Genomic DNA, 25,383 nt, shown 5'->3' on the forward strand with positions numbered 1-25,383 from the left:
TAATTTCCTTTTGCTACTACAACAATTTTCCATAAATCTAGTAACTTAAACACAATACAAATTTATTCTTTCACAGTTCAAGAGGACAGAAATGCAAAATGAGTTTCAGTGGGCTAATATTAGGTGTCAGCAGACAAGCATTCCTTCTGGAGGCTCTAGAGAAGTATCCATTTCCTTGCCTTTTCCAGCTTCTAGAGACTTCCCAGATTCCTGGGTTTGGGGCCCCACCTCACTCTGACCTTCTGGGCTCATCAAATCTCCTTTTCTGACCCACTCTCCTGCTTCCCTTTTTCACTTAAAAGGAATTTTGTGATTACACTGGGCCCACCCAGACAATTCTGGGTAATTCCTCCATCTCCAGACCCTTAACTTAATCACATCTGCAAAGTCTCTTATACCAGGTAAGGAAACATATTCACAAGTTCCTGGGAGTAGGATGTGCACATCTTTCTGGTGGCATTACCATGCCAGCTACAAGGGGTGTTGCTGTGCCCAGCCAGTCCCAGGAGCAGAAACTCTGATGGAGGAATCCACTTTGGAAAAGAGTGGAAACACTTTCTCAGAAAACAGGAAGAAAAGGGGAATGGATGTAGATTTAGAGAAAGAGGCATTTTATGGTGGAGAAGGAGGCATTTTGAGGTGGATAAGGGAGAAGGTTGAAGCCTTGAGCAGAAAAAGACTTAGAAAAGCATCTCTGGAAGGTGGAAAAACCTCCAACAAAGAACAGGAAAATGATGGCCTCCACAAGGACTTATCTGAGATGGGAAGGAAGTTACCTGAAAAGACATGGGATCTGAGGTCACACCAGGTGCCGTGCACGTGAACATGTCACTAAACCCAGTGCCAGAATAGCTATCCAATTTTTCATTTCAAATTTTACTAACAAACCAAACAATGATACCAAAATTAAAGTTCGACCACTTCCTTTTTGTTATGCCATTGTTTTTCTTTTTTCATGATTCCTATAAGAAACCTGATGCTACTTAGGCTAGCATAAGAGCAAAACAAGATGAATCAGGGGCCACACTGGAAATAAACCAAGAAAAAAGAAAAACTGATCTGTGCTCAAAAGAGCAACAGTGGTGAGAAATTGTGCTGGCCAAGGGCCATATATTGGGAGTTTCAATTTTTTAAAGCACAGAACAGAGTCTGGTAAGATGTGCTAGCTGCTTCTCTCTTGTAAGACAGTGGCTCAGGAGAGAGCTACTGAAGCCTGGGCGCATTTCTCTCTTGCTGTGTCATACCATGTTCCTTGGCCTCCCCACCCCCTCCTTCCTCTCCTGTTGCCTGGATGCCTGCGGGGTGCGTGTGTGTGTGCGTGTGTGTGTGTGGTGTGTGTGTGTGTGTGTGTGTGTGTATGTGTGCGCGCGCGCGCTTGGTTTCTCTCTCCTCTGTAAGAACACAGCCGCCTGCCTGTCTCCTGCTGTTACCGCTACTCTTACTGGCTTTTTGCTGCCTCTTGCCTCTCTTTCTGCTTAGCTCCTGGCCTTCGGGTAAGTATGACGAACACTCCCCTCAGCCCTGTGAGAAGCTGTAGGGTGTGGTTTGTGGTGTTCGAAACCTGCAACTTTGAGATCGCCAGTGAACTGCTGAAAAACTTTCCATTGTTTTATTTATAATTCAAATCTGTTGCTCAGGGAAGGAAGAGTGTGTGATAATCAACTAGAACTCCCAGGGAAAGTGAAAAATTCTCTCTCGGAAGAGGGGAAAAAACAGGCAATAACGTTTAAAGAAGCTGCAATTTAGAAATAATTTCTTGCTGTAAAACTAATAAACATAAAAGGGACTAGGTAAAAGTAACAGAGTTCTTTGACTTTATTTTTTTCCTCTTGTTGATTTATCTTGAGGTTACTTTTAGGGATTGAGTTGTCCTGTGGTTTACAATGACTCAGTTTTTCTGTTTTGAAGTAAACGTGGACCGTGAGTTTAAATGATATCTTTGGAATTAATAGAAAAACATCAAATGATATGGCCTCGGGTGAATGAAGAATAAATCAGATACAAACAAAACACTTGTGTTTAGACTAACCACACTAACACTCCCGTGTGCAGTTAGTTTTAAATTCATTGCTTTGAAGTTTGGTTTACTTTAGATAGTTCACTTAATCCTAAGAAGGCCCCCTAACACTGTAAAACCCACATATATGTCTTGAAACCAGTAAATGTTTACTGTTTTCAATTTGATTAAACGTATTCTCCTCCCTTGGTTTTCAAGGATGAAGTGTTAAATGTCATGGCTCTTTTTAGAAGAGCTGAAAATAACTTCTGGCTGGACAGCAGGTGCCCTGTGTTTTTCTCCAAGTTCAGGGGAAGCATAAGTTATATATAGAGCGTCCAGCAAGTAGGCATCAGGATGAAGACAACGAGGCTGTTCACTGCATGGCTGGATAACAAAGTTGGTGAATTAAAATGAGTGAGAGAAAAAAAAGTACTTCCTGCGAGGTTAATGAGTACTTGGTGAGGGCCACAAATGGGTGGTGAGGTCTGTGTGCTGAATTTTCCACTCTTGCTGGCGTTCAAGCTTTTGACACCTTCTGCCCTGACACCAGCAGCAGGAAGCTATGCAATGCAGGGAGCAGTAGATTTTTGTTTTTGCTTTCATGCCACCACCACAGCAGAACCTGTGCATTAGGAAGACCACGTCATATTCTTAAGCTTCTAATTAGCAGCATTGCCATTAATTATTGTTCACAAGTAACAGCTCCATAACTTAAAAGCCCAAGCCAAATCAATTGCAACCCAAGGTATGGTGATAGCCAGAAACCCTGGAATCCTTGACTCAGCTCATCCCTCCCCCACTATTTCCAAAGAGCCCATATTATATCTGGATTATTTGCCTGGTTTATTCACTCCTTGCTCATTAAACATTGCTATTTCTTAAAAATAATGAATTTATCCTACAGTTTCTTGACTGAGAAAAGAAAGTTGTAGTCTTTTTTTTCCTAAAAGAAAGTCAATTTTTATATTGAAACAAAAAACTGTTACAGAAATTTAAGGAATTATTATTTATAATCATCACCATGTTTCCATACTAATTCATCATTTTATACCATCCTTCATTCTCTGCCTTCCAAAAATGATGCCAATTTGAACCTCAGAAAAAGCGTTTTGCTGATTGATAATTACATGTTGTTCATCTGGGAAAAGGAAAACACCAGAAAAGGAAGGAAGCATCTCCTGTATCCAGTATAATAATTCGTTTACGCTGGTGTACCCATATTCATCAAATCTTCATTTATGGGTTAAAATAGAGTTTAGGAATGTTATCGTTATGCGTGATTTTAGTAATTTCCATGGCTATTGTTCGAAATGTTTTAACTTTGAAGAAAAACTACTTCAAATTTAAATGTTTTAAACATAGACATTCATGCACTTCCAATGATTGTACATCTACATAGACTAATATAAGAGAAAGAGAACACAAACTGGCCATACTAAGCAATATGGCAAACATGGCCGTGAAAAACAATACAGTGAATTACTCTGTTAATGTCAATAATAGGAGATACTACTGGAATTTAAAGACCAAAGCCAAAAAAATAGTCTGAATTAATTTGGAAAACTGACTTCCCACTGTTTCTAACTAATTGCAATACCAGCAGTTTGTGAAAGTACATTCATTCTGTGTTAGAAACTGTAATTAGTAGGTGCCCATTTGGGATATCCTGACCATTTACACATAACTGGGTTAACTACATAAAACCTGACTGCTTCCCACCAGGTACTACTTCCAGTATGGAGAAGAATCACTCTGGACAGCTCTCTGGGGAACCCCAGTCTGCACCTCCAGGGGACAATTCGTCATTACCCAGTCAAAATGGCCTGACAACACAAGAGGATAAGGATTCCTCAGCCACACTGCAAGCACCAGAGAAGGAAGCAGGCACGCAGCCTGAACAGGGAGCTCGTGATATCTCTGAAGAGTTGAACCGCCAACTGGAAGACATCATCAACACATATGGGTCTGCTGCCAGTACAGCAGGGAAAGAAGGTCCCACCAGGGCCAAGGAGCAGCCTGAGGACACAGAACCACCAGACAACGAGGACAGGGACTGTGATGAGGCTACCGAGGAGACTGAGAGGGAACCCACGGCTTCTGGAGAGCCACTCGCAGCCAAAGAGCCTACCAGTAATAAAGAGCAGAAGTTGGAAAAGAAAATCCTTAAAGGATTAGGCAAGTTGTTATGTTTTAATGTATGACTTCTCTTTGAATTATTCCTTAAAAGGGCACTTCCCCCAAACTTGACTAAAAGCCACATCCGATGTTTGGATTACTATAATAGCTGCCTTCAGGGTCTCCCTACATGTCTTGCTGCACTTGTTCCCAACTGCTTCCCCTCAGTAGAGCTCCTGTGAGCTTTGCAACATGTCACCCACCTACCCTCTATCCCCGGTGGTTTCCTATTGCTCTCAGGACAAGGACCAGAATTCTTAACATGGTCTTTCTGGCCCTCATGGTCTAACCCAAGACAGTCTCTCCAGCTTTACCACCACCATGCTACCCTACAACATCCCCTTCCTGAACACTCTGCCCCCACCACCACCCAACACACTGCTTCTGCTGAATAGCTAATCATTCTGATCTACTCATTCAGTTCTTTAAACATGCCTTGCTCCATCCCCTACAGAGCCTATGCTCATTCTATTTTCTCTATCTAGAAAACCCTACCCATTCCCCAATTCAGCCCTTTGGGCCCTTAATCTTTTAGCTCACAACTCAAATGGCATTTTATTAGCCCAACCCTAGATAAAGTCTTCCATTTTCTGTTTCTATTGTACCATATATCTTTCCTTCCTAGCACTTATCAGCATTTGGGAGTGCACATTTTCTTTTGTGATTATTTGGTTAATGCAGGTCTTCCCTCTAAGCTCTTTTATCCCAAAAGCAGAGGCTGTGGGTGTATTTGGATATCACTGGTCCTAGTGACTGGGACAGTGGATGGTCCATCCTAGGTGCTAAGTAAATATTTTTCATAAGGATGACTAAATGAAAGGGAAATTGTTTAAAGCAAAGCTAGTGAAAGCTGGATTTAAATAGGGATGGTTTTATATATAAAATGATTGTCACTTAGACCAATTAATATAGGCCATTACTACATAAAATTTTTTTATTTAACAAACTCTTCAGAAATGTATCCATTATAGAAGGTCAAAAATTGTAAAAACAAGTATTTTTACTCTCATTACTTCATTGGTTCAGCAAATATTTATTAATACTGGATCTTTTTGAGGCACTGTAGTAAGGGCACAAAGATAAATAAGTCGTTATGGTGCCTTGGTTAAGGAGTTCTAGGTATAGAGAGAAAAACAGACCTAGAAATTAATTTTTGTATAGGATTAAGTGCAAGAACAGGTACAGGAAAATTGTTTAAGAGAGCATGGAGGATGGGTAACACCAAAAATGCTATGAAAGAAGGGTGAGTGAGTTAATTTTTTAGCTACTAGTGAAAGCATGTCACTGCCCACACAAGGGTCCCTCTGCCTGTCTTCCTTAATGAATTTCACCATTTCATTCCTCTGAACACCATCAGCATGTTCTTCTAAGCACTGCACTATTGCAGCTACATTATAAGCTACAAAACAAGACATTTTTAGGCTAATCGAAATATGTATTTAGCATTTTAAACATTATGTCAGTTGTCTGCAGGTGTGTTTTAGCAGGTTTCTTGGCTATTTATCAATTAAATAGCACTGCATTATCGTCTAGACCAATGGTTTTCAAATCTAACTGTGCAAGAATCAAAAGCAGACTTTGTCGAAAATGCTGCTCTGGAGCTCAGAGATTCAGAATTAATAAGTCTGCACTGTTGCCAAAGCACCCAGGGCAATTTTGGCACAAACAAAAATTAACTCACTCACTGTCCTTCTTTCACAGCCATGTTTAGTGTTACCTGTCCCCATACCCTCCTTACAATTCCATCACTTCACGAAGTGCCTCCTCCACCCTTTCAGAGAAAGAATCTATTTGGATCTTTCAGAGAATTTTGGTAAATCTTTCCTCCATCATCTGAAGATACATCCTTAGGCTTTGCTTAGGTACTTGATCAGATGAGTCTTTAATTATTGTGTGTTTATGAGATAACATTTGCTTTACTGGTATTCTTGAGATGCTGAAATATTCTGATTCTCTAACCCAAAGTTTTCCCTAGTTTATATTTTGGGACACTTGAGATTTCAAAGTTCAAGTTTCCTTACTGTCAGACTTCTCTGACCTTTTACAGAATAAAAATCTCTAATACTGATGGGCATAATGTACATTTCCAATACTAATTGGACTAAAAACACCCCCCTTTCATAGGACACCTTTGAATATTTGGAAAAAGTCTTTACAACCCATGCACTCAGGGCTTGGGTTTCCTTGAGAGGCTACACATCCCCCCATAATCAACGCACTACACATAGGAGTCACTGAGGGAACATTTTAAAATCTGTTTAGGTGGGAGAGACTTTCTCCTTGGCATCCAAACTGAAAAGAAACAAAAACAGATTCCCCTTTAGACAGCACCATAACACACCCCATTAACATTTTAAACACCCATGCCCCACTCCTTGTTTCCCCCCCTCCATCCTCCAGGCTCACAAATGTCTTATTAGTCACTTCTCTACCAACATTATGTGGGCCTCACAAGCACCCCATACTAAGAAGCACAAAACAACAATAAAATATAATATGCCTTCTGATAGTTAGGTTGATGACTGATTGAGTAGGAAATCATAGGTTTGAAGCATAAGCCTGGGAGGAAAACAAACCTGATCCACAGGTTCATTCCAAGCTCAGAATTCATCTAGTCAACCCAGTAATTTTATAGACAGGAAAATTGTAGCCTACAGAGTTGAAGAGTCTGCAAAAAAAAAGGTTACTCAACTGGTTGATGTGATTGTGAGGTTAGTCATAAAGAATGCAGAGGGCAGAGATGAAGTCACTAATAGGGCAGGGTCAGAGAGATATAAAAATAATTGGTATATTCGTTTGAGGAGCATTTACCAAAGATCGGTTAGTGGGGTTTGGTTCTTGAGTTACAGGTGAGTTTCAGGTCTGCCGGCTAAGGGGCACCTTGAATAGGATGCTGGCATTCCAAAATGTCTTCAGACAGCGATTTACTCATGCTGCCTCCGCATGGGCACTTTCATCATTTTAGCTCCATTCTAGGTTCACTGTAGGAGGGGAACAAACAGTTGTTTTGATATAAATACTAAATTTTTTGGAAGAGATGATAGGAGATGGGAAAGAGGAATCAGGAAAGACCCAACAGTTTCATGAGCAGATTCATCACGAAGCTAGAACTTAGACCAGATCCTGGGAGGAGAGGAGAGTTTAGAGAACAGGAGAGGAAAATATGTCTTGAGCAAAATTATTAGTACCGTCCTCCTGAACAGAGTTGGGAACAGGTGTATTCATTTCTTACTGCTCTCTCTCATGTTTTCTTTTTTATTATAAGGTTTTGCTTTATTTTGTTTTCCCTGGAATAATCTCCTCATTATTAGATGTGAAGCTTTCTTTCTAAGAATGTTTTCTTTATAGTTACAGCCAAGAAATTGGTAATAGTTTAAACATATCATCAACTGGCCTAATAAGAAGTCCAGATCCACTCCCCAACTGAGACACTGAAGTTCCAAATACATATAACAACATCACTAAAACACATACAGGGAAGGTAGTATTTGCAAAACTGATAGAGTCATGAAAACCAAACCAAACAAACAGAAACCCAACTATGAGAGATTCTTGATTAAGTTTCAAAGTATACAAAAGCATTTGGGAAGGCAAATATACCATCCAAACAGTGTTATTTTTGTTGTGTTATCTGAATCAAGCTAAACATGGTTAAAGCTATTCCAGTTATGGAATCATCAAATCTTAAAGGCTGAATTCAGAAACCACTTAGTCAGCCCACTAGTTTTATAGACAAGAAAATTGAAGCCCAGAGAGTTTTAAGAGTCTGTAAAAAAGGTTACTCAGCTACTTGATGGCAGAAGTCAGGATCCCTACCCTGAATCCAGTGTTAATTTAACTGTACTATCGTTCCTTTCTACAGACATGTATCTTAGTTCCCTTAAATGATATTTCCTTTAAAAGTACAGATAATCAGGAATTACATGGATCATGTTCATTATCTTTCAATTATGTTAGAAAGAAAACAAAATTACAGATGGAAATGTGAATCCGGGTCTGACATTTGAAAGAGAATATTCACGGTCTTTTCAGGTTTTAAGCTTCTGCCACAACACGTCAGAATCTGGAAGGGAAAAGAGAGACTCCCATGTGGATTCAAGACCAACTTTTAGCCCCAAAGTTCTAGCAGGGGATTTTGAAAGAGGAAAGAGCAAAATTTCAATGATTCATTAAAACTGCATAAACTTAATATAAATAGTCATCACTATGCTTATAGTTTAAGAAAAATCCCAGTCCACTTCATAGAACCAATTCATTGTTTTTATGTAAGCTTTTTAATTTCTTTGATGTAAAAATAATTCCTTCATATTCCGATACTTCTTCAGCCTACAGCTGTACCACTGTACTCGTGACATGGCTGTTCTTGCTGCACAGGTGGGCCTGCTTCCGTGTAGAAGTGCCACTGAACTGTGTACTTTGCGAAGGGCTGGCTATATGCCCTCCACATGCTTTCCCCAGCCTTTCTGGGGACTTAGATCTGTCCCTTGCTTTCTTTATGACTAATCTCACAATCACATTGCTTTGGAATGACACACTGGAGAGAAGGCAGGTCATCTCCTCTCAATAAAATGTCCCTGATTAAAGTTGATTGTCCCTTTCCTGTCTAACACTGTCACCAAATGACCCCATTTCTGTGGAATTGTAATTACAGCCTTTCTTAAAAGATGAGCATGTCTCTATCTATTCCCCTCCTCCATGGTAATCCCATACAGCACTCTAGTCCCACCAAACCAACAGAAGTTTGAAAACTAAGTTCACTGATGTCACAAATGTATGAATTCTGCACCTACCTGTCTCCCAACTTTTTGGATTTTTGTTGTTGTGGAAGGGAGAATGATTTTTGAAGGGTGGATTGGTGCTTCTGAATATTAACCTTCTATATAAAATAAAAATAGGACAGCAGAAAGAGACCTCAGTGAGTGTGACGATTAAAAATAAACCACCAAAACCATCTTCTCACAGTTAAAGGAAACAAAAAAGGAGACAAGATACTTAACGTGGGGAGAAAAAGAGACCCACTGGACTCACTCAAATGTTTCCACCTCCCCCCGATGAGACACACAATGGTTTTGTATGTCATTACACACATGGAGAGATGCCCTAGGCATATGTTAAATGTGACAGGTGAGAGCAAGACCTGTCTTTTCTCCTGTCGATCACAAATTGGTCTTCAGGTCAGTGTTCATTTGATTTACATGATACTGATGTGCTCAGGCTGGCTTTGTTTTGTACCATTGTTACCAACCCTTTTCTGAGTACTTGCCACGGGCCAAACACTGTGCTGAGTCCTGGGCCAAATCTGACCCCCACTACAGTCTCTTCCTTTAACAGATGGCACTGTACTTCAGGCCAGCAGTCTTCAACTGGGCACCCTCTACAGACTGAAAGCAAGGGTGAAGGGACAGCCTGACCAAGGCAGGTCCATCCCTGCTGCTGGAGAAAGAGCCCAAAGCACAGGCCCAGGGGACGTGCAGCAGGGACTAGCAGCAGCACGGTGTGCCGTGGTCTGTGACTGCAGAGCTGGTGGGGCTCCCCGCACCCTCACCTCCTCCCCTGTCTTAGGCCATGTCTCTAATCAGAACTGGCTCAAGAGGCAAAGATGGACAAAACCAGCTGTTAGGAATGAGGTCATTTTTTAAATTTCCTTTTACTCCTCTAGGTTTCTTTGGCATCAGAATTCCACATGGGAGTGGAGTGATTTAGAGCAAGCAGACAGACCTCGGATCCAAGCCTTGGCTCTGCCCATGCTGATTACATGGCTTTGGACTTCTCTGGGCCTTAGATTCTTAAACAATTAAATTTACCAGTTGCCTGAATACTCTTTGAAGTTCCTCCTAGGCCTAAAATTCTATGATGTCATTAGAGTTACCAGATTAAGCAAATAATGGTACTGGAAGCCCAGGGGAATTTGAATCTCAGATAAACAATACAAATTTTTTTTAGTACGATCATGTGCTGTGTCCTGTATTTCATCTGGCAACCCTAATTCCATGATTTATCTGCCTCTCCAAGATGAAAGCAAATATTCTAGCAAAGGGGAAATGCCAGTTCAGGGGGGAAAAGTTGTCAAAGCTGTTAACCTTCTTAAACAAATTTATGTCAGGAAACATGCGCCCCCTGCTCTAACTGGACAGAGTGGTTGTCACTCTGTCCCACCTTGACTGGATAGAATCCTCGGTATATGTAGGCCTCAGAGGTATCTGTGGGCTCCTCCCTCTCAACACTATCCCAATGGCTGCTTAAAGACAAGATTTCTAAGCCCACAGACAGGAAAACAGGGCAGCCTGTGCCAAAAAGACCAAAGGAAGAACAATGGAGAAAGAAAAGAAAGACTCCAGAGCTCACCATCAAATAATCATGAACTGAAGAGTTTTAAAATGCAGCATAAACTCCCATTGGGAACAGAAAATGAAACTGCCAACAAAGATTAAGGCCCCAGTGGAAAAAGGGAAGGCTCAGGAAGGTTGAACCTGTTATCACAGACACAAAAAGGCCTGTGCAAAAAGCTTTCTATGTCTTGGCTCCATTTTCCCTCTGTATTGATTTTATTCTCTGCTAGGTAGGAAATATAATCAAAGTTATTCCTACCCAAGCCTCATGGAATGGAGACTCATGCATAGAACAAGAGAACTGTTTCCCAAAAAAAAGAAAGAGGAAAGGTATGAAAAGAACAAGAAGTACAATGAAAAATTGGTAGATCCAACCATCAACTTTCTGTGCTCTGGGCTGGAATTCTAGCAACTCCACGTATCAATGCCGACTATGTCATGATTGTCAGAAAGTTTGATTGGCTATTTTGCTTCCTTTTTTATTAATTAACATGGGAAAATGGGTGATTTATTCTTTCATCAAGTCGATGTTTTTATTACTTTGAATGCCATCAAAATACTTAAAATTCTTTGGAATGTTTAGAATATGGAGTGAAACTAACAAGAATGGATTCTTGGGGTGAAAAGTTAGGGAATACTGTGTTAGTAGACATTTACTGAGCATCTGCCATGAGCCAGACACTGAACCACACATTTTCATGAACTTCTCAACTGATCCTCACTTCGTGCAGTAGATATCATCCCTTCTTATGGGAAAAGAAAATTATATCTGAGGCTCAGATAGGTTAAGTGGCTTGGCCAAGTTTGGATAGGACTTAGGAAGTGGACAATCTGAGATGCCAGCCTGTATCATCTGACTTCAAATTCAACTGTTTTTTTTTTTTAATGTCCTATGGTCTTTGTTTCTTTTTAGGCAGAGAAGCCAACCTGCTAATGCAAAATCTGAACAAGTTGCAAACATCTGAAGAAAAGCTTGATTTTCTATTCAAGAAGTATGCTGAGTTGGTAAGATCTTTGATTAGCTCTTTTTGTTGGGAAGCTTTGGGTGCTGGTTAGAACTGAGAAAAGGAGGCTGTTCAATTTTCAGCTACCTCATTATAGACCATGGCTGGTTACCTCATTCATAAGGCAGAATTTTTTTTAAAGAAAAAAGAAACAGAAAATCAGGCATAACAGCAAAAGGAAGAAGGAGAATAGAGCTGGAGTCCACTTCACTTTCAATTATGTTTATATTTTGGAAGATGGAAGAATGACCAATAATTGAAAACTGTGGATATTGTAAAATTTGCTTTGGCTTTGCAATAAAACAGAAATACATTCACTGTACAGGCAAACTTTGATTCAGTTTTTGTTCCTAGGTGTTTTGAGGGGGACCCCTCAGGAAGACAGAGGGTTCAGTTAATCCCACCCCTCAGTTTGTGACACAGTCTCATTTGGTCTTGATGATTTTACTCATTCATTCATTCATTTATTCACTGCCTTCAGTCTTGTCTGCCTCCCCCACATTGGAAAGCGTGTGACGTGGATTGCTTTGTGTCCAGTTCTAGGTCCTCCCCATGCAGTCTCCACGTCTATAAAGTGAGAGCCACTAGGAGGAAGGGAACCCACCCCCAGACATCAGGGAATCCATGTGTGGATTGTCTCCATGCCATCACTCCTACAATGTGGAGCTGGGAAAAGGGAGAGGGCTCAGGGAAGCCAGCATCTCGGATCCTGGTGAACCCCCTCGCAAACACCTGCTAAGGGAGTGACATCTGACGTCTGTGCACTAGACACCCTGAGTATTTGAGATCCACAGCTAAGATGTGGCATCCTCACAAGTGGCGCTAAGCAATGTGCTTCTTTTTCATTTCTGCTTCTTTCCTTAAAAAAAATTTTTTTCATGTACTTATTTCTTTGGAGAAATGGTGGCAGGAGAAAGAAACTTAAGTCCACATGCATAGCAAAATAATTCCTCAGGGCCTCGCACCTGCATGGACCCCTGTAAAAACCAGGACACAATTCTCTACTCTTAATTTTGTTTTTCTAACTAAAAAGAGCCTCCAAGACTGAATAGGATTCACGCCCACAAACCCTTCAGTTCCCTGGTTGCATCTTCTTCCTATTGATGGAGTAGTTTCATGAGTGATTTGTTTTCTTTTTCCCTCTCACTTCAGTACTATAATCCTCATTTGCTCTTTTTCTTCCTTTTACCTTGATGCATCCTGTTAAGCCGAACTTTCATGCAATAGACCCAGAGAAATCTGAAACCCTGGTAGGCTGCCAATAAAACTTCTAAATTATGTTTTAATCACATACACCACGTCATGATGATATAAGACAAATGCTGAATATATAACACAAGTAAAAACATATCTAATCCTGTAATCTAAAACACAACCTCTGACTTATTCATCTTTCTTTTCCAGCTCTGCTATATATACTTTTTATTATAATTACCATCATAAGGTACACATAATTTGTATCTGGTTTTTTGGCTCACATGACAGACATTTTCCCATGTAGTTTATAGTCTTCATAATGATATTTTGTAAAAGCTACGTCACTTTGCATTAAGTGGCCATACCTACTGGTTCTCTAGTTTGGGGATATTTAGATTCCTTCCACTGATTGTGTTACCAGATATTGCTGCAGAGAACACCATCATGCATTAGATTTGTTCTTTCTCCTTCTTTTTTATGACCTTAGGAAAAAGCTCCAGAATCGGGATTACTTAATCAAGCAGTACGAATGCCTTTTTTGTTTGCTTGTTTATTTTTAATGACCATAGTACTTTCCAAAAGAATGATAGAAATTGATAAAGCAAGTATCAGTGTATCAACTTGTTTTTACTGCGACTTTTCTAACATTGGCTATCAACTGTCTATGAACAATTTCAATGCCATAAAATAAGGTAGGTGTCAAAAATAATATGTGTCCCAAAAATATGACCCCTATTCTCAACTGTCCATCCTTGCTTGTTGCAATATTTTCCATGTCATTTTTCCTTTGCCCTTTTAATCCACCTACATACACCAAGGCCATTCCTGTGGGTTCTGGTGCCATATTCTGGCTGGACTGGACAGCATTCTAGACTAGCTCAGGAAGCCATGTGTGCTACACTGCAGCCTCACAGCACTACACTGGAGAAGAATCACTTCTCTAGTCTGCCTGAGATTTTCTGCACTGACCAGGCCTGTTCACCCTGATCTCTGGGTACTCCTTGCATCTACTCACATTCCTAGCCAAGCGATCACTCCCATGGATGCTATTTTTCCAGATATCCTACCAATTTAAGGCTTATGTACTACACTTTGGCATTTGTATCATGTTTTATAAAAAACTTTAAAACCCAGGAGATCATTCTAGAAAAAACGAATTGGAGAAAACTGGCCCAAAAAACCCATTACATTTCCTTTTCAGAAAAGAAAAATTACGAGGAATTTCAATCTTTTACTTGGAGACTAAAACCTATTTCCCTGCTCACTGATTTGGATATTAATATAGAAGGTGTCTGACATATAAGTGTTAACATAAAATAAATCATCAAATTCAAGGCTGTGAATCAAACTGCCACTCTAGCTCACTCATCCTTACAGATTCTGAATCCCATAATGTTATCTACTATTGTGTTCATTAATAAATAAGGACACTGCATGACTAAGTTAAAAAATAACCCAGAAGAAATATTTTTTGCGAATTTCAACTCTAAGGTAGTTATAACAACATCACTAATACTGTTCTAATTTAGTAGATGGCATTAATTTGCCTTTTTTATTTAATAATAAAAAAGAGAGAGAACAAGGGAAATTACAGATAAAAATCCCATATGTCTGCTACAACTGTTCAGGAGAACCATGTCTAAGCGCATCATCAAATCACAAAGCCAGCATGTGGCTGAAGTTGACTCAGTTGCAATATGTTTGCTTTCATTCATAAAGAAATCCCGTGATCACAAAAATCTGAAGTATTTGAATGAAATTAACCACACTATAAAAAATGTGTCAGAGAATTAAAGGATTTTATTTAGAGCAAAGCAAAATAGATCCAGATAAATGTGATCTTGCTTGGTAAAACAACATTAGACAGTCAGTGAGTGAGCACAAATCATTCATCTCTTCCAGTCTAATACACTAGAATGTCCTTCTCCTGAAGCTCAGATAAATCCACATAGAGCAGTGATCCCCAAACAGGGGCAGTTTTGCCCACCACAGGACAATAGGCAATGTCTGGTGATGTTTTGGATGTCACAGTTGGAGGGTGCTTGTGACATCTAGTGGGTAACGGCTAAGGATGTTGGCAAACAGCCTACAGTGCGCATCCCAGCCCCAACAACAAAAAATAATCTGTCCCAACAGTCAGTAAGGATAAGGTTGAGAAACTGACATACGATTTAATTTTCAAAAGATAAAGTCTAAACCATAATGGCAATAACAATATAAAAATCTCAAGAAAAGACAATGGGGCATTTAAAAATGAAATATAAGCACAAGAAGTTTCATCCTATCTAATAACTGGTACAAAATGAAAGGACTTCATTTATTAACAGGAGACTGCATGAGAAATACATAATAAAATATCACTGATTTCCCAACTGAACCTCAAGAAAGATACCAAGTTCAATCAATATTTACAGTAATATGGGCCTAGTTTGTCCTGATGCTAAGTCTTACTATTAAGTAAAAATTGCTCAATGTATGAAGATAGAATGTTGTGATGAACATCCCCAGCTTGGTCTGGCAAGGGGTTTATAATGGTCGTTTCAGTGTGGTGGGAGGCAGGTGGAAAAGAGTAAAATAAGATGTGAACTGAAGGAAGTGTGATAGTCCTGCTCTTGTAGTTCAGGAAGAATAAATGCTTTTCAAGACAGGGAACCTGATACACGTGTCCTGTATCAGCACTTACATCAGGCTCTTTGAGGCACCAGGAACCAGAGCACCGAAGGGTTGCCCAGGGCTTTTCCTCCTTATTGGCCAACAAGGTCGTTATTAGCACAAGTATCTACCTGGCTTAAGCACCCTTCAGGACTTGGGAAACTAAGTCCAGCAAAGGGAAAGGCTTTGGTAAAAGATAACCACTTGCGTAGGGCCACACTGACTGTCAATCTGGGATTGCCTCTCCTAGAGTATCTTAGTCTGATCCCCAAACTTGCCTCACTGTAACAGGAATTCCATTAAAATATTTCTCCATTTAGCAAATAAAAATACAGAATGACCAGTTAAGTTTGCATTTCAGGTGAACGATTTTTTTTTTTTCAGTAAAAGTATGCCCTTACAATACTCTGGATATACTTTTACTAAAAACATATTCCTTATTTATTTGAAATTCAAATTTAACTGGGTGTCCTACATTTTATCTTGCAAAACCAATCTCAGGACTTCAGCATCCCAAGATGGAAAGTCCAGTGGAACATGGGCTTCGCTTTCCATGCCGCCCCTGATACTTTAGTTTGAGCTGCTGGAGGACTGGTGGAAGAGGCCCCGGCAGTGCTCAGCAGAAGCAAGTGTCATGATTTATTTGCTCCAAGCACGGAGGGAGCAGGGGTGGTCAGGGAGCAGGGCATGTAGCAGATACTTGCCATTCATGATGTTGAGCTCTGGCCAGTGGCTATTTCTGAAGATTTGGTGAATTGTCAGTGCAACGAAGTCGAGGGGAACTTGTTCTTCTCCCCGTCTCGCCACCCACAGCCTTCATCTTCTATACATCGTGGCTGCTTTTTTCTTTCCTATTTTGAAATAGTTGCTATAAGCTTGTTTGAAAAGAGAACCAAATGCAAACCATGCAGACACCCTGTTGACTGTTTCCCCAGAGAAGGAATTACCAGAAATCCTAGCAGTTCACAGATTCTGAGACATGCCTTCCTTATTGACTGGTATCATTGGACAGATTCAAGAAAATACAACTATTTCTAGACCACAAAAAAGAAGATAAAAGTAAGAAGAGATCAGTAATAGCAATGGTGATAAGGAGAAAACTATAAATGTTATGCTCTCAAAACCGTATCTTCAAGTATTGTAAAGTTAAACTTTGTGGAGTCATTTGATTCCCACAGGATAGTGAAAATAGCAAAAAAAAAAAAAATGTGTCCAAAACAACCATAGAGTGATCTTTAGGCATTTCCTCTTCCTTTTCTGCCAACTCAAAAGAGATTTCTGTCATTTTCTTTCACCTCTGCACCCTCATGTCTAGCTGGATGAACATCGCACTGAACAGAAGAAGTTAAAGCTCCTGCAAAAGAAACAGGTACAAATTCAAAAAGAAAAGGACCAGTTACAAGGCGAACACAGCAGAGCTATCCTCGCTCGAAGCAAACTGGAGAGTCTGTGCCGGGAGCTGCAGAGACACAACAAAACACTGAAGGTATGTGTCACCGCGGCTCTGGATAACACACTTTCTTGCTTGCTGCATGGACACCAGCTTCTGCTACTTGTAGGAATAGTGTAAGGTTCTGACACTATTGTGCGTCCACAATCCCCTTTGCAGCCTGTTTCCTCACCCCTAAATGGGGATGTTTCAATGTGTAGTCAGGAAAAAAATTCAATGAGGTCATACAGGTAAGATACCACATAGCCCCTGACCCAGAGCAGGCCCCAGGGAAAATGTGTGCCATTTCCCTTACGTTTTTCTTATGCTGAGTTTGTTTTGTTTTGTTTCTTTAAGGTAGGCCTTAGTTCTACTTTTAAAATACAAATTTGTAAAAATTCAACATTTTTTGTATTATAATGAAATCCGCATGACATGAGATAAACTGACACAAAGCTAAGTGATAAAGCAAGATTTCAGAGCCAAAATGTCAGTCCTCAGCTAAAAGAGAAGCTACTTGTAAAAAACACTGAAGCTCTTCAGGCTTAATTATTCAATCTAAAAACAATAGACTGATCGCTTCCTTCAGTCTGCATGGGTTTCATTAATTACAGCATCAGCCTCTAGCTGTGTGTCTAATTTGATTACACACAAATGCTAGCTCCATTCAATGCAACAAGTTGTAGGGTTCTCCAAGATAATACAGCCTGCATCCACAATCCCCTTTGCAGCTGAAGATCCTAAAGCTTTTGACAAATAGTAATTAATTAAACACCAAAATTCCTGTGTGATAGGTATTGTTACATGTGTGCAAAAGGAGATACTTTAAGAAACAGAGAGATTAAGATCATCACTGAGTTTATACAAGAGAGTCAGGAAGAGCAATAGAAGAGGCTAATGGCTCCTTATATTCCACATTCTTTTTCAATATCCGGAAAATGGGAGCCCAGGGTGATGAGCTCTAACTTTCAAGTTACTGGGCCTAAGAGAGAGGCTTCTGGCATCTCTGCAGTCAGTGCTTTAGGGACAATGAGACCCAGGTTGGAACACGGTGCCTGAGGATGGGGGCATCATCCTCAGCTCAAGCTATGTGTTCAAAATTACAGCACTCTGTGTTTACATAGATATGGCTTTCAGTGGTAAGGGGACAAAAATTTAAATCAGACATAGTGGGAAGATTTATCAACAGAGAGATTTGAAGAGTAGAATGATGTGGCTTGGGCTCCAGGTAACATTCCAAGACAGAATGATCAAAGTGGCAGGAAATTGTGGCAGGTAAAAGGAAATAACAGTACATAATAACACAGAAAGCTATTGTTATTTTATTTAACAACCCTGTGAGGTTTAATATGTCCATTTTATTGGCAAAGAAACTGAGGGTCAGCAAACCAAATCAGTAGTCCAAGGACACGCATATATTAAGTATCAAAATCAAGATTCAAACTCAAAATATTTTCTAAATTCCCTTTTGAATTTTTTTTGACCCTTGCATTATTTTAAAATGTTGCTTAATAAATATATGTTATATATATGTGTGTGTCTGTGTGTGTATATATATATATATATATATATATAAAGCATATATAAAGAATACATATATATATAGAAGTGTTGCTTAATATATATGGTCGATCTTGAACATACTATGAAGAATGCTCTTCAGATGTTAGATGTAATGTCACACAAGAGACAATTAGCTATTGGTTGTTTATGTCTTTACTGAATTTCTGTGTAGTTCAAAATTTTTGTGTCAATTGCTCAGGAACAGTCTGCTAGCATAATCATGAAATTGTCTACTTCCCTTTTTAGTTCTATTTTTGCTTCAAGTATTTTCAAACATTAGTAAAATGCATATACACATTTATGATTGTTCTGTCTCCTTGATGAACTGACTGCTTTATCACTATGAAATGTCATTCAGTAATAATCTTTACCTTGATGCCTACATCTGATATCAATATAGCCACTGCAGTTTCTTACTCTTATTGTTACATGGTAATCACTTTCCATCTACTTGTTTTCAACCTGGGTCTATATATTTAAAGTACATCTCTTATAGTGCATCTCACAACATATGGAACCTTGTTTATTTTCATTCTTATAATAACTCCCTTTATTTAGAGTGTGAGTCCATATAATGTAATTATTAGCATGGTTGGATATACATATACCATTTTATTATTTATTTACTATATGTTTTCTGTTTTCTGGTCCTCTGTTCTTTCCTGCCTTCCTTTGGGTTTTTTGAATATTTTTAAAATTCTACTTTAATCTATGAATTGGATTTTTAATTAAACTCTTTGCATATTTAGTGGTTGCTCTTTGATTACTATATGCATTCTTAGGGTTTCAACAGTCTACCTGGAGTTAATACTGTTTCACTTCACATATGTGAAGAAACATTGCAATTAAAAACTTCCATTTACTGCCCCCCACTTTTAAACTTTTGTTGTTATATGTATTATATTGATATATGTTTATAAAGACCATGAGAAAATGTTATCATTTTTACTTTAAATGATCATATGCATTTCTTTAAAAATTAAGGGCAAAAACTGTGCTTTATATTTACCCATATATTTACCATTTCTGATGTTTTTAATCCCTTCTGAAGCTTCAAGTTTCTGTCTGGAGTTATTTCCTTCAGTTTGAAGAACTTCCTTTAGTATTTCTTATGGTTCAGATCTACTGGAAATTAATTCTTTTATTTGTTTTGTATCTTTAAAATATCTTTATTTTGCTTTTATTAATAAAAGCTATAGTAACTGGATATAGAATTCGGCATTGACAAAGTTGTTCCTTTTCTTTCTTCCTCTTAGCCTCTTATAGATCCTGTATTCTTTATTCAAGCCTTCATAATTTCTGATGAAAATCAACCATTTGAATTATTGCCAGCTTGTATGTCATACGTCATTTATCTCTGGCTACTTTCAAGGTTTTTCTATTGATCTTTGGTACTCAGAACCTTGACTGCTTTATGCTCATGTGGTTTTCTTCATATTTATTCTACTGGGGATTTGCTGAGCTTCTTGTATTGGTAGTTTATGTCTTTCACCAAATTTGCAAAAATTTCAGCCATTTTTCCTTCAAGTATTTTTTCCTTCCCATTCTCTCTCCTTTCCTTCTAAGATTCTAACTCCATGTCTGCTAGACCCTTTGACATTGCCTCACAGTTCCTTGAATCTGTCTTCATGTTCTTCAAAAATCCTTCTTCTCTCTTATCTTCAGATTAGGTCATTTATACTGGTCTATCTTCATATTCATTGTCTCTTTCCTCTGTTATCTCCATTCTGCACTAAGTCTACCAGGTGATTTTTAAATTTCATATTTTGTAACTTGTAACTCCAGAATTTCCATTTGGTTCTCTCTTACATTTTTTCTCTCCTGAGATTTCCTATCTTTTCATTAATGAGGCAATACTTTCCTTTATGTCATTAGGCAAAGTTATAATATCTGTTTTTAAATTATTGCCTGCTAATTCCACATATGGGTCATTATGGAATAGGCCTCCTCTGATAATCTTTTCTTTTGAGAGTGGATCACATTTTCTTAGTTCTTCATACGTCAAGTCATTATAGATTATATCCTGGATGTTGTGGGTATGATATTATAGAAAACATGGATTCTACAATACTCCTTGAAGAATGCTGGAGTTTTTTTAAACAGGCAATCAAACTGCAGACTCTCTCTTGGGCAGCATATCAAATCTCAGTTCATTGCCTTTTTCCTTACCTAGATAACTTGGAGTCTGCCTTGCACATATACGGTCAGAGTCAGTCAAAGATTTCAGCAGAGCTTATTCACAGAATTTATGGCACTCTCTCTCTGTCTCTCTCTGTCCCTGTCTCTCTCTGTCTCTGTCTCTGTCTCTCTCTCTCTCTCTCTCTCTCACACACACACACACATACATACACACCCATTCTCTTTCCTGGTAATTCCCTCTCATCTTCCAGTAACTGTAGTTGCCCAGAACTCTGTACTCTTATTCTTCAGACCAGAAAAAAGGTAGGTAGGTTTGCTATAAGATTTTTACCCACCCCATGCAGCTGCCAATTGCTGTCTTCCCTCAAGCTAAGGCTGTGAAAATTGGGAAATGTACATTCCCTTTGTACAGGTATTAATTTCCCTCCAGAACCTGCCTGTCTACTACTCCAGTGTCTTTAAGTAGTTGTTTCTCATGTTTTTCAGAGTTTGTCATTGTTATCTGTAGAAGAGTCAGTGTGGTATGAGTTTCCTTGGCCATACTAGTGAAACAACCTAAGTATATCTGAATCTAAAAATCCCTGTGCTAGGAGCTTGAGAAGATATAGGAAAAGAATGCATACTGAGGCTCTTCCCACCACCATAAATTTTAACTATTACTATTCTTTACTAAAATTGACTCTTCAATGATTCCAAAACACACACACACACACACACACACACACACACACACAAAAGCTCACAATTCAAGATAATTTAGAAAAAGCCAGTGAAAGTCTGAGACAAAGGTTTGTTTCAATAAAATACTACATATATTTGAAGCAATAAATTTGAACTTCAAATTATACAGAAAAATAACTGCCAACTGAGAGATGGCTAAGTGTCTCAAGAGAACATGATTTTAGTAGAGGAGTAAATAGGATTTATTATCAGAATACCACAGAATTTTAATGTGGACAACAATATAAGAATTATCTAGTCCAAACTATTCATATGTCTGTATGTAAATTAATTATTCATTGATTCATTAAACATTTACTGAATACCTATGGATTATGTGCCAGGCACAACACCAGTTCTAAGATGCACAATGATGTTTACAAAGTCTGCTTTCTTAGTAATTTCAGACTTTGCTTCTCAATCTAACTTGCATTATTATTTTCACTTTGAATAATGTGCTTGATAAAGAAAAAATTTTTATTTCAGACACTATCCAAATGACTGCAAATTCTTTATAAATTGACTCAAATTTTATTTTATTTATTTTTCTCTCACTGAGAAACAATGTACTATAAAATGCAAGATGCCATTTTGTGGGCCAGAACTGGATGCTATGATGGTTTGACCTGTGTTTAATGCCATCCTAACATCCATACATTCTTTCTGTAATCAGTTGCCACTGAAAAACTCAAACTTGCTGGTTAAGATGGAATAGTACTTTCATTTATTCCTTCATGAATAGAATAGTCATAAATACAAATGTCATTCAGATTATTGTTTGTAGTTCTACAGCTAGGAACTTGTTGACTTCTAAGCTAATCAGGAGTGATAAGGAAACAATCACTACCATATGTGTATTCAGTTGACTCCCAACAGATACTCATAATTATTTTTTAGTGAAATACATTTCAAAAGTGTTACCATACAAAGTTCAGGGAAATCACATCTCAGTTCATTTCTTCGAATTAGGAAGTGCAAACATTTTGTACAATATCCCTAAGTTGTCTCTCAGTAAATCTTTATACCATGAATAAATTATGATTCTGATGTCAAATCATATTAGAGGTAGGAAATATGTTAACAATGGGGGGGAAAGAGGATGCCCAACGATAAATTAAAATATTTCCAGAGCAATTTTAGGATCCGTTTTTATTGTATTTTAGGTTTACATCATTCTACTATCATAATAAAAATTTGCAGTTAATTCTGTTTAAAATATTATTTCTTTGTAAAAATCCTGTTACATAATTTGATCTTGGTAGGCAACTAAGTGCAGTATAATTTTACTTGCCAACAATGAAGCAAGTATTCATAGTAACAATTAATCAAAACTGAAAGGAATCCTAGAATGTCTGTATCACTTGTCAGCAGTGTCTCTATCTTTGCTATGACAGGGCAAGATTAAACCCTTTTATTCTAAAAGAATGAGAGGAATAATCACAAAGCAAACAATTCTCAATACAGAAATGGGAGAAATTTGAGCACATTGTTAGTAGTTAGAAATGAAGGGAGAGTTTTGATTTAGGAGAAAAGAGAACAGAAATGAGATAAAAGTTAATTTCTAATTCTTGAATGTTAGCAAGATGCAAGAGGGGGTAATTGGATGTTTCATTTTAGAGTTAAAGATTTGAAACTTAATATTGCCCTTAGATTCATAATTTGCATTGAACATTTAATTACCCTATGTGACATATGGGGTGATTGTTCTTTCAGAAATAAAATACCCAGCATATTTTTGGAGATTTCCTTTTACATTCTTGAATTGCTGTTATTGATCTATAGCTATCCTGGTTTCCTTTTCAAACTTTTTGATGAAAGTTCTTTCTTCCTAAGAAAAAGTTTAGATTGTGATCACTTATATTCATTCACAAAACTTGGGTAATATAATTATATGGTGGTTAATATGCCATAGTTTTTATAGAGGAATGTAAGATCTAATGTTCTTTCTGCACCGAACCAAGGAAACACATGCTCTATGACATCAATCACTAAAACCGAGTGGCCTTTTTCCAGGCCACAGCCAAGACATCAAAACCATGTGACTGTATGTTTGTTAGAAATTGTTGCAGTTTATTCACTCAGCAGGAAACCCGTCATCTTTAAAACAAGCCTATTCATCACCAACTATCAAACTCAAGGCTCTCACTACACCTGCTCTGGATGACTGTGTATTCATAACTTAAATCTTTGCTCATACATTTATTTTGAGGCCGGGCAATGTTAGCTCTAGAGAACTGGGGAAAAAATGTCCTACTTACCTTGCATGCCAACCTCCTTCCTTGACTTAACTGAGTTCTGTAAACCTGGGTGCACGTAAACCAACATAACAGAAGATCTTGCTTTTTTCAACAGGAGGAAACCCTTCAGCGGGCACGTGAGGAAGAAGAGAAGAGGAAGGAGATTACAAGTCATTTCCAGACTACCCTGACAGATATCCAGACCCAGATTGAGCAGCAGAGTGAGCGAAATATGAAGCTGTGTCAGGAAAACACAGAGCTTGCAGAGAAACTGAAAAGCATCATTGATCAGTACGAGCTAAGAGAAGAGGTAAGACCCACATCAAACAACTTAGTGACAAACTATATAGACCCAGATCTGGGGTGTGAAAGTGGGGAACTTGGTTAATAAGGAAGTTATGGCTAGCCCTCTCAACTGATTAATATTTAAGATTGAATTTCTTTTTTTCTAGCCAGAAGAAAACAGATGGTATTGCAAAATACCTGGCTGAAAATCATATGTGATGTCTTCAAAATTGGAGTCACTGCAAAGCACAGGCAATAAATAGAAAGTGGTAGAACATTAGCATAGTTATCCTTGAAAATTACATTTCTCAGCCAGTTTAAAACCCTCTCTACAGAGCCAAGAAATATCTTACACACTCCCTCTTAAGAATCCCCATGTCATCCAAATGAAGAGTCTGTATTCTACATACCCACAGCCAATAAAAGTATTAATAATGTAATGATCATAATAATGATATTACTTATTCATTGCTTAGTTGTACCATGCAATGTGCTCAGTACTATACTTTACACACAATGTGTCATTTAATTGACTGAGCAATCTTATGTACTAGATAACAATATATTACCCATATTTTATAGATGGGAAGCAGAGGCCACAAGATTAAATCACTTATCCACAGTCACAAAAGCCAAGAGTTTTGCTTTCAAAAGTTTGCATTAGAGGGACTATAAAGATCTTTCATCATTCCAAAATATAATTTAACATTTAATGTGTTTTTAAAAGTCCAGATGCCCCTTCGGGACTTTGCTGTATCATATACATTTCCCCATCCAACTCCAATTTTAAATCTCTGCCATAAAATTAACAACATAGGCAAAATGGCTCTGTTGGCAACATGCTAGAATTTTATTAAGAAAAAAAAAAACTGAGCCAAGAGCACATGGTAGCAGCAGTTAAGTAAATCAAGAAACTCCTCACAGTAAGCCAAAATGTTGTGCTACCATTTTATCTTGTCATGAAGATCAGTCCCGCTCCAGAGTGGAGGTTCAGGCAAAAGCAAAAGGGAAGGACCTGAAAGGAAAATGCCCATACTCTTTAGAGGGATCTCAGCTGGGAAGGGCCTGTTGTATATTCCTGGGTTTGGTTCTAAATAAGGCCTGGATATAGAATTCCATATGTCCCCTTGCCTATGGGACCTCCTAATGACCAAAAAGTTCTCCACACTGAGGTCAAGATGGAAGCTTCTCTTCACCGAGCTAGTCAGAGAACAAAGGGTGTGTGGAGCAGGCAGTAGCGCATTTGCATATCAGTTCACCTGGGACCCCTGGCCTTGTCCTGCCCACCAGAGCAGCTGAGTTGAAATCAGGGGGCTCCAAACTCAGTCCCAGACCTCAGGCCACATGCTGGTACCCGAAAGTTTCCTGACAATCCTTGAGGCAGGAACATGGAGGAGACTTCACCACGATAAACTGCATCCATGTCATGATGAAAAGTGGTTTTATAGTCATAGAAAGACCCCAAACACCAAGTGATAGCCTTACAATATACATCATGGTCTATGCTGCCTGGCATAATAACTAACATCATATCGAATAGTTACCAAATTCAGGAAAATAATGTTGGGACCTGTTAGAGTTAACACTGCTGAACTCTGGCACCTTGACCTTTGCAGCCACCTTTGTGTGCTGCAAAATGCTGGGGACCTTGCCC

The 25,383-nt window shown here is 38.6% G+C and overlaps 1 protein-coding gene across 1 annotated transcript in view; it reads left to right on the forward strand.

Moving 5' to 3' along the window:
- Window positions 1-1,320: 1,320 nt before the first annotated feature.
- TXLNB (taxilin beta) overlaps window positions 1,321-25,383 on the forward strand; it is a 39,820-nt gene continuing 15,757 nt past the window's right edge. Inside the window, exons 1-5 of the mRNA XM_057489148.1 lie at window positions 1,321-1,493; window positions 3,722-4,178; window positions 11,421-11,508; window positions 16,672-16,842; window positions 23,560-23,754. Of these exons, the coding sequence (XP_057345131.1) occupies window positions 1,358-1,493; window positions 3,722-4,178; window positions 11,421-11,508; window positions 16,672-16,842; window positions 23,560-23,754 (1,047 nt within the window). The 5' untranslated portion in view covers window positions 1,321-1,357. The remainder of the gene's footprint in view (window positions 1,494-3,721; window positions 4,179-11,420; window positions 11,509-16,671; window positions 16,843-23,559; window positions 23,755-25,383) is intronic.

The sequence above is a fragment of the Manis pentadactyla genome, chromosome 12, assembly GCF_030020395.1.
Source record: "Manis pentadactyla isolate mManPen7 chromosome 12, mManPen7.hap1, whole genome shotgun sequence".
NCBI lineage: Eukaryota > Metazoa > Chordata > Mammalia > Pholidota > Manidae > Manis > Manis pentadactyla.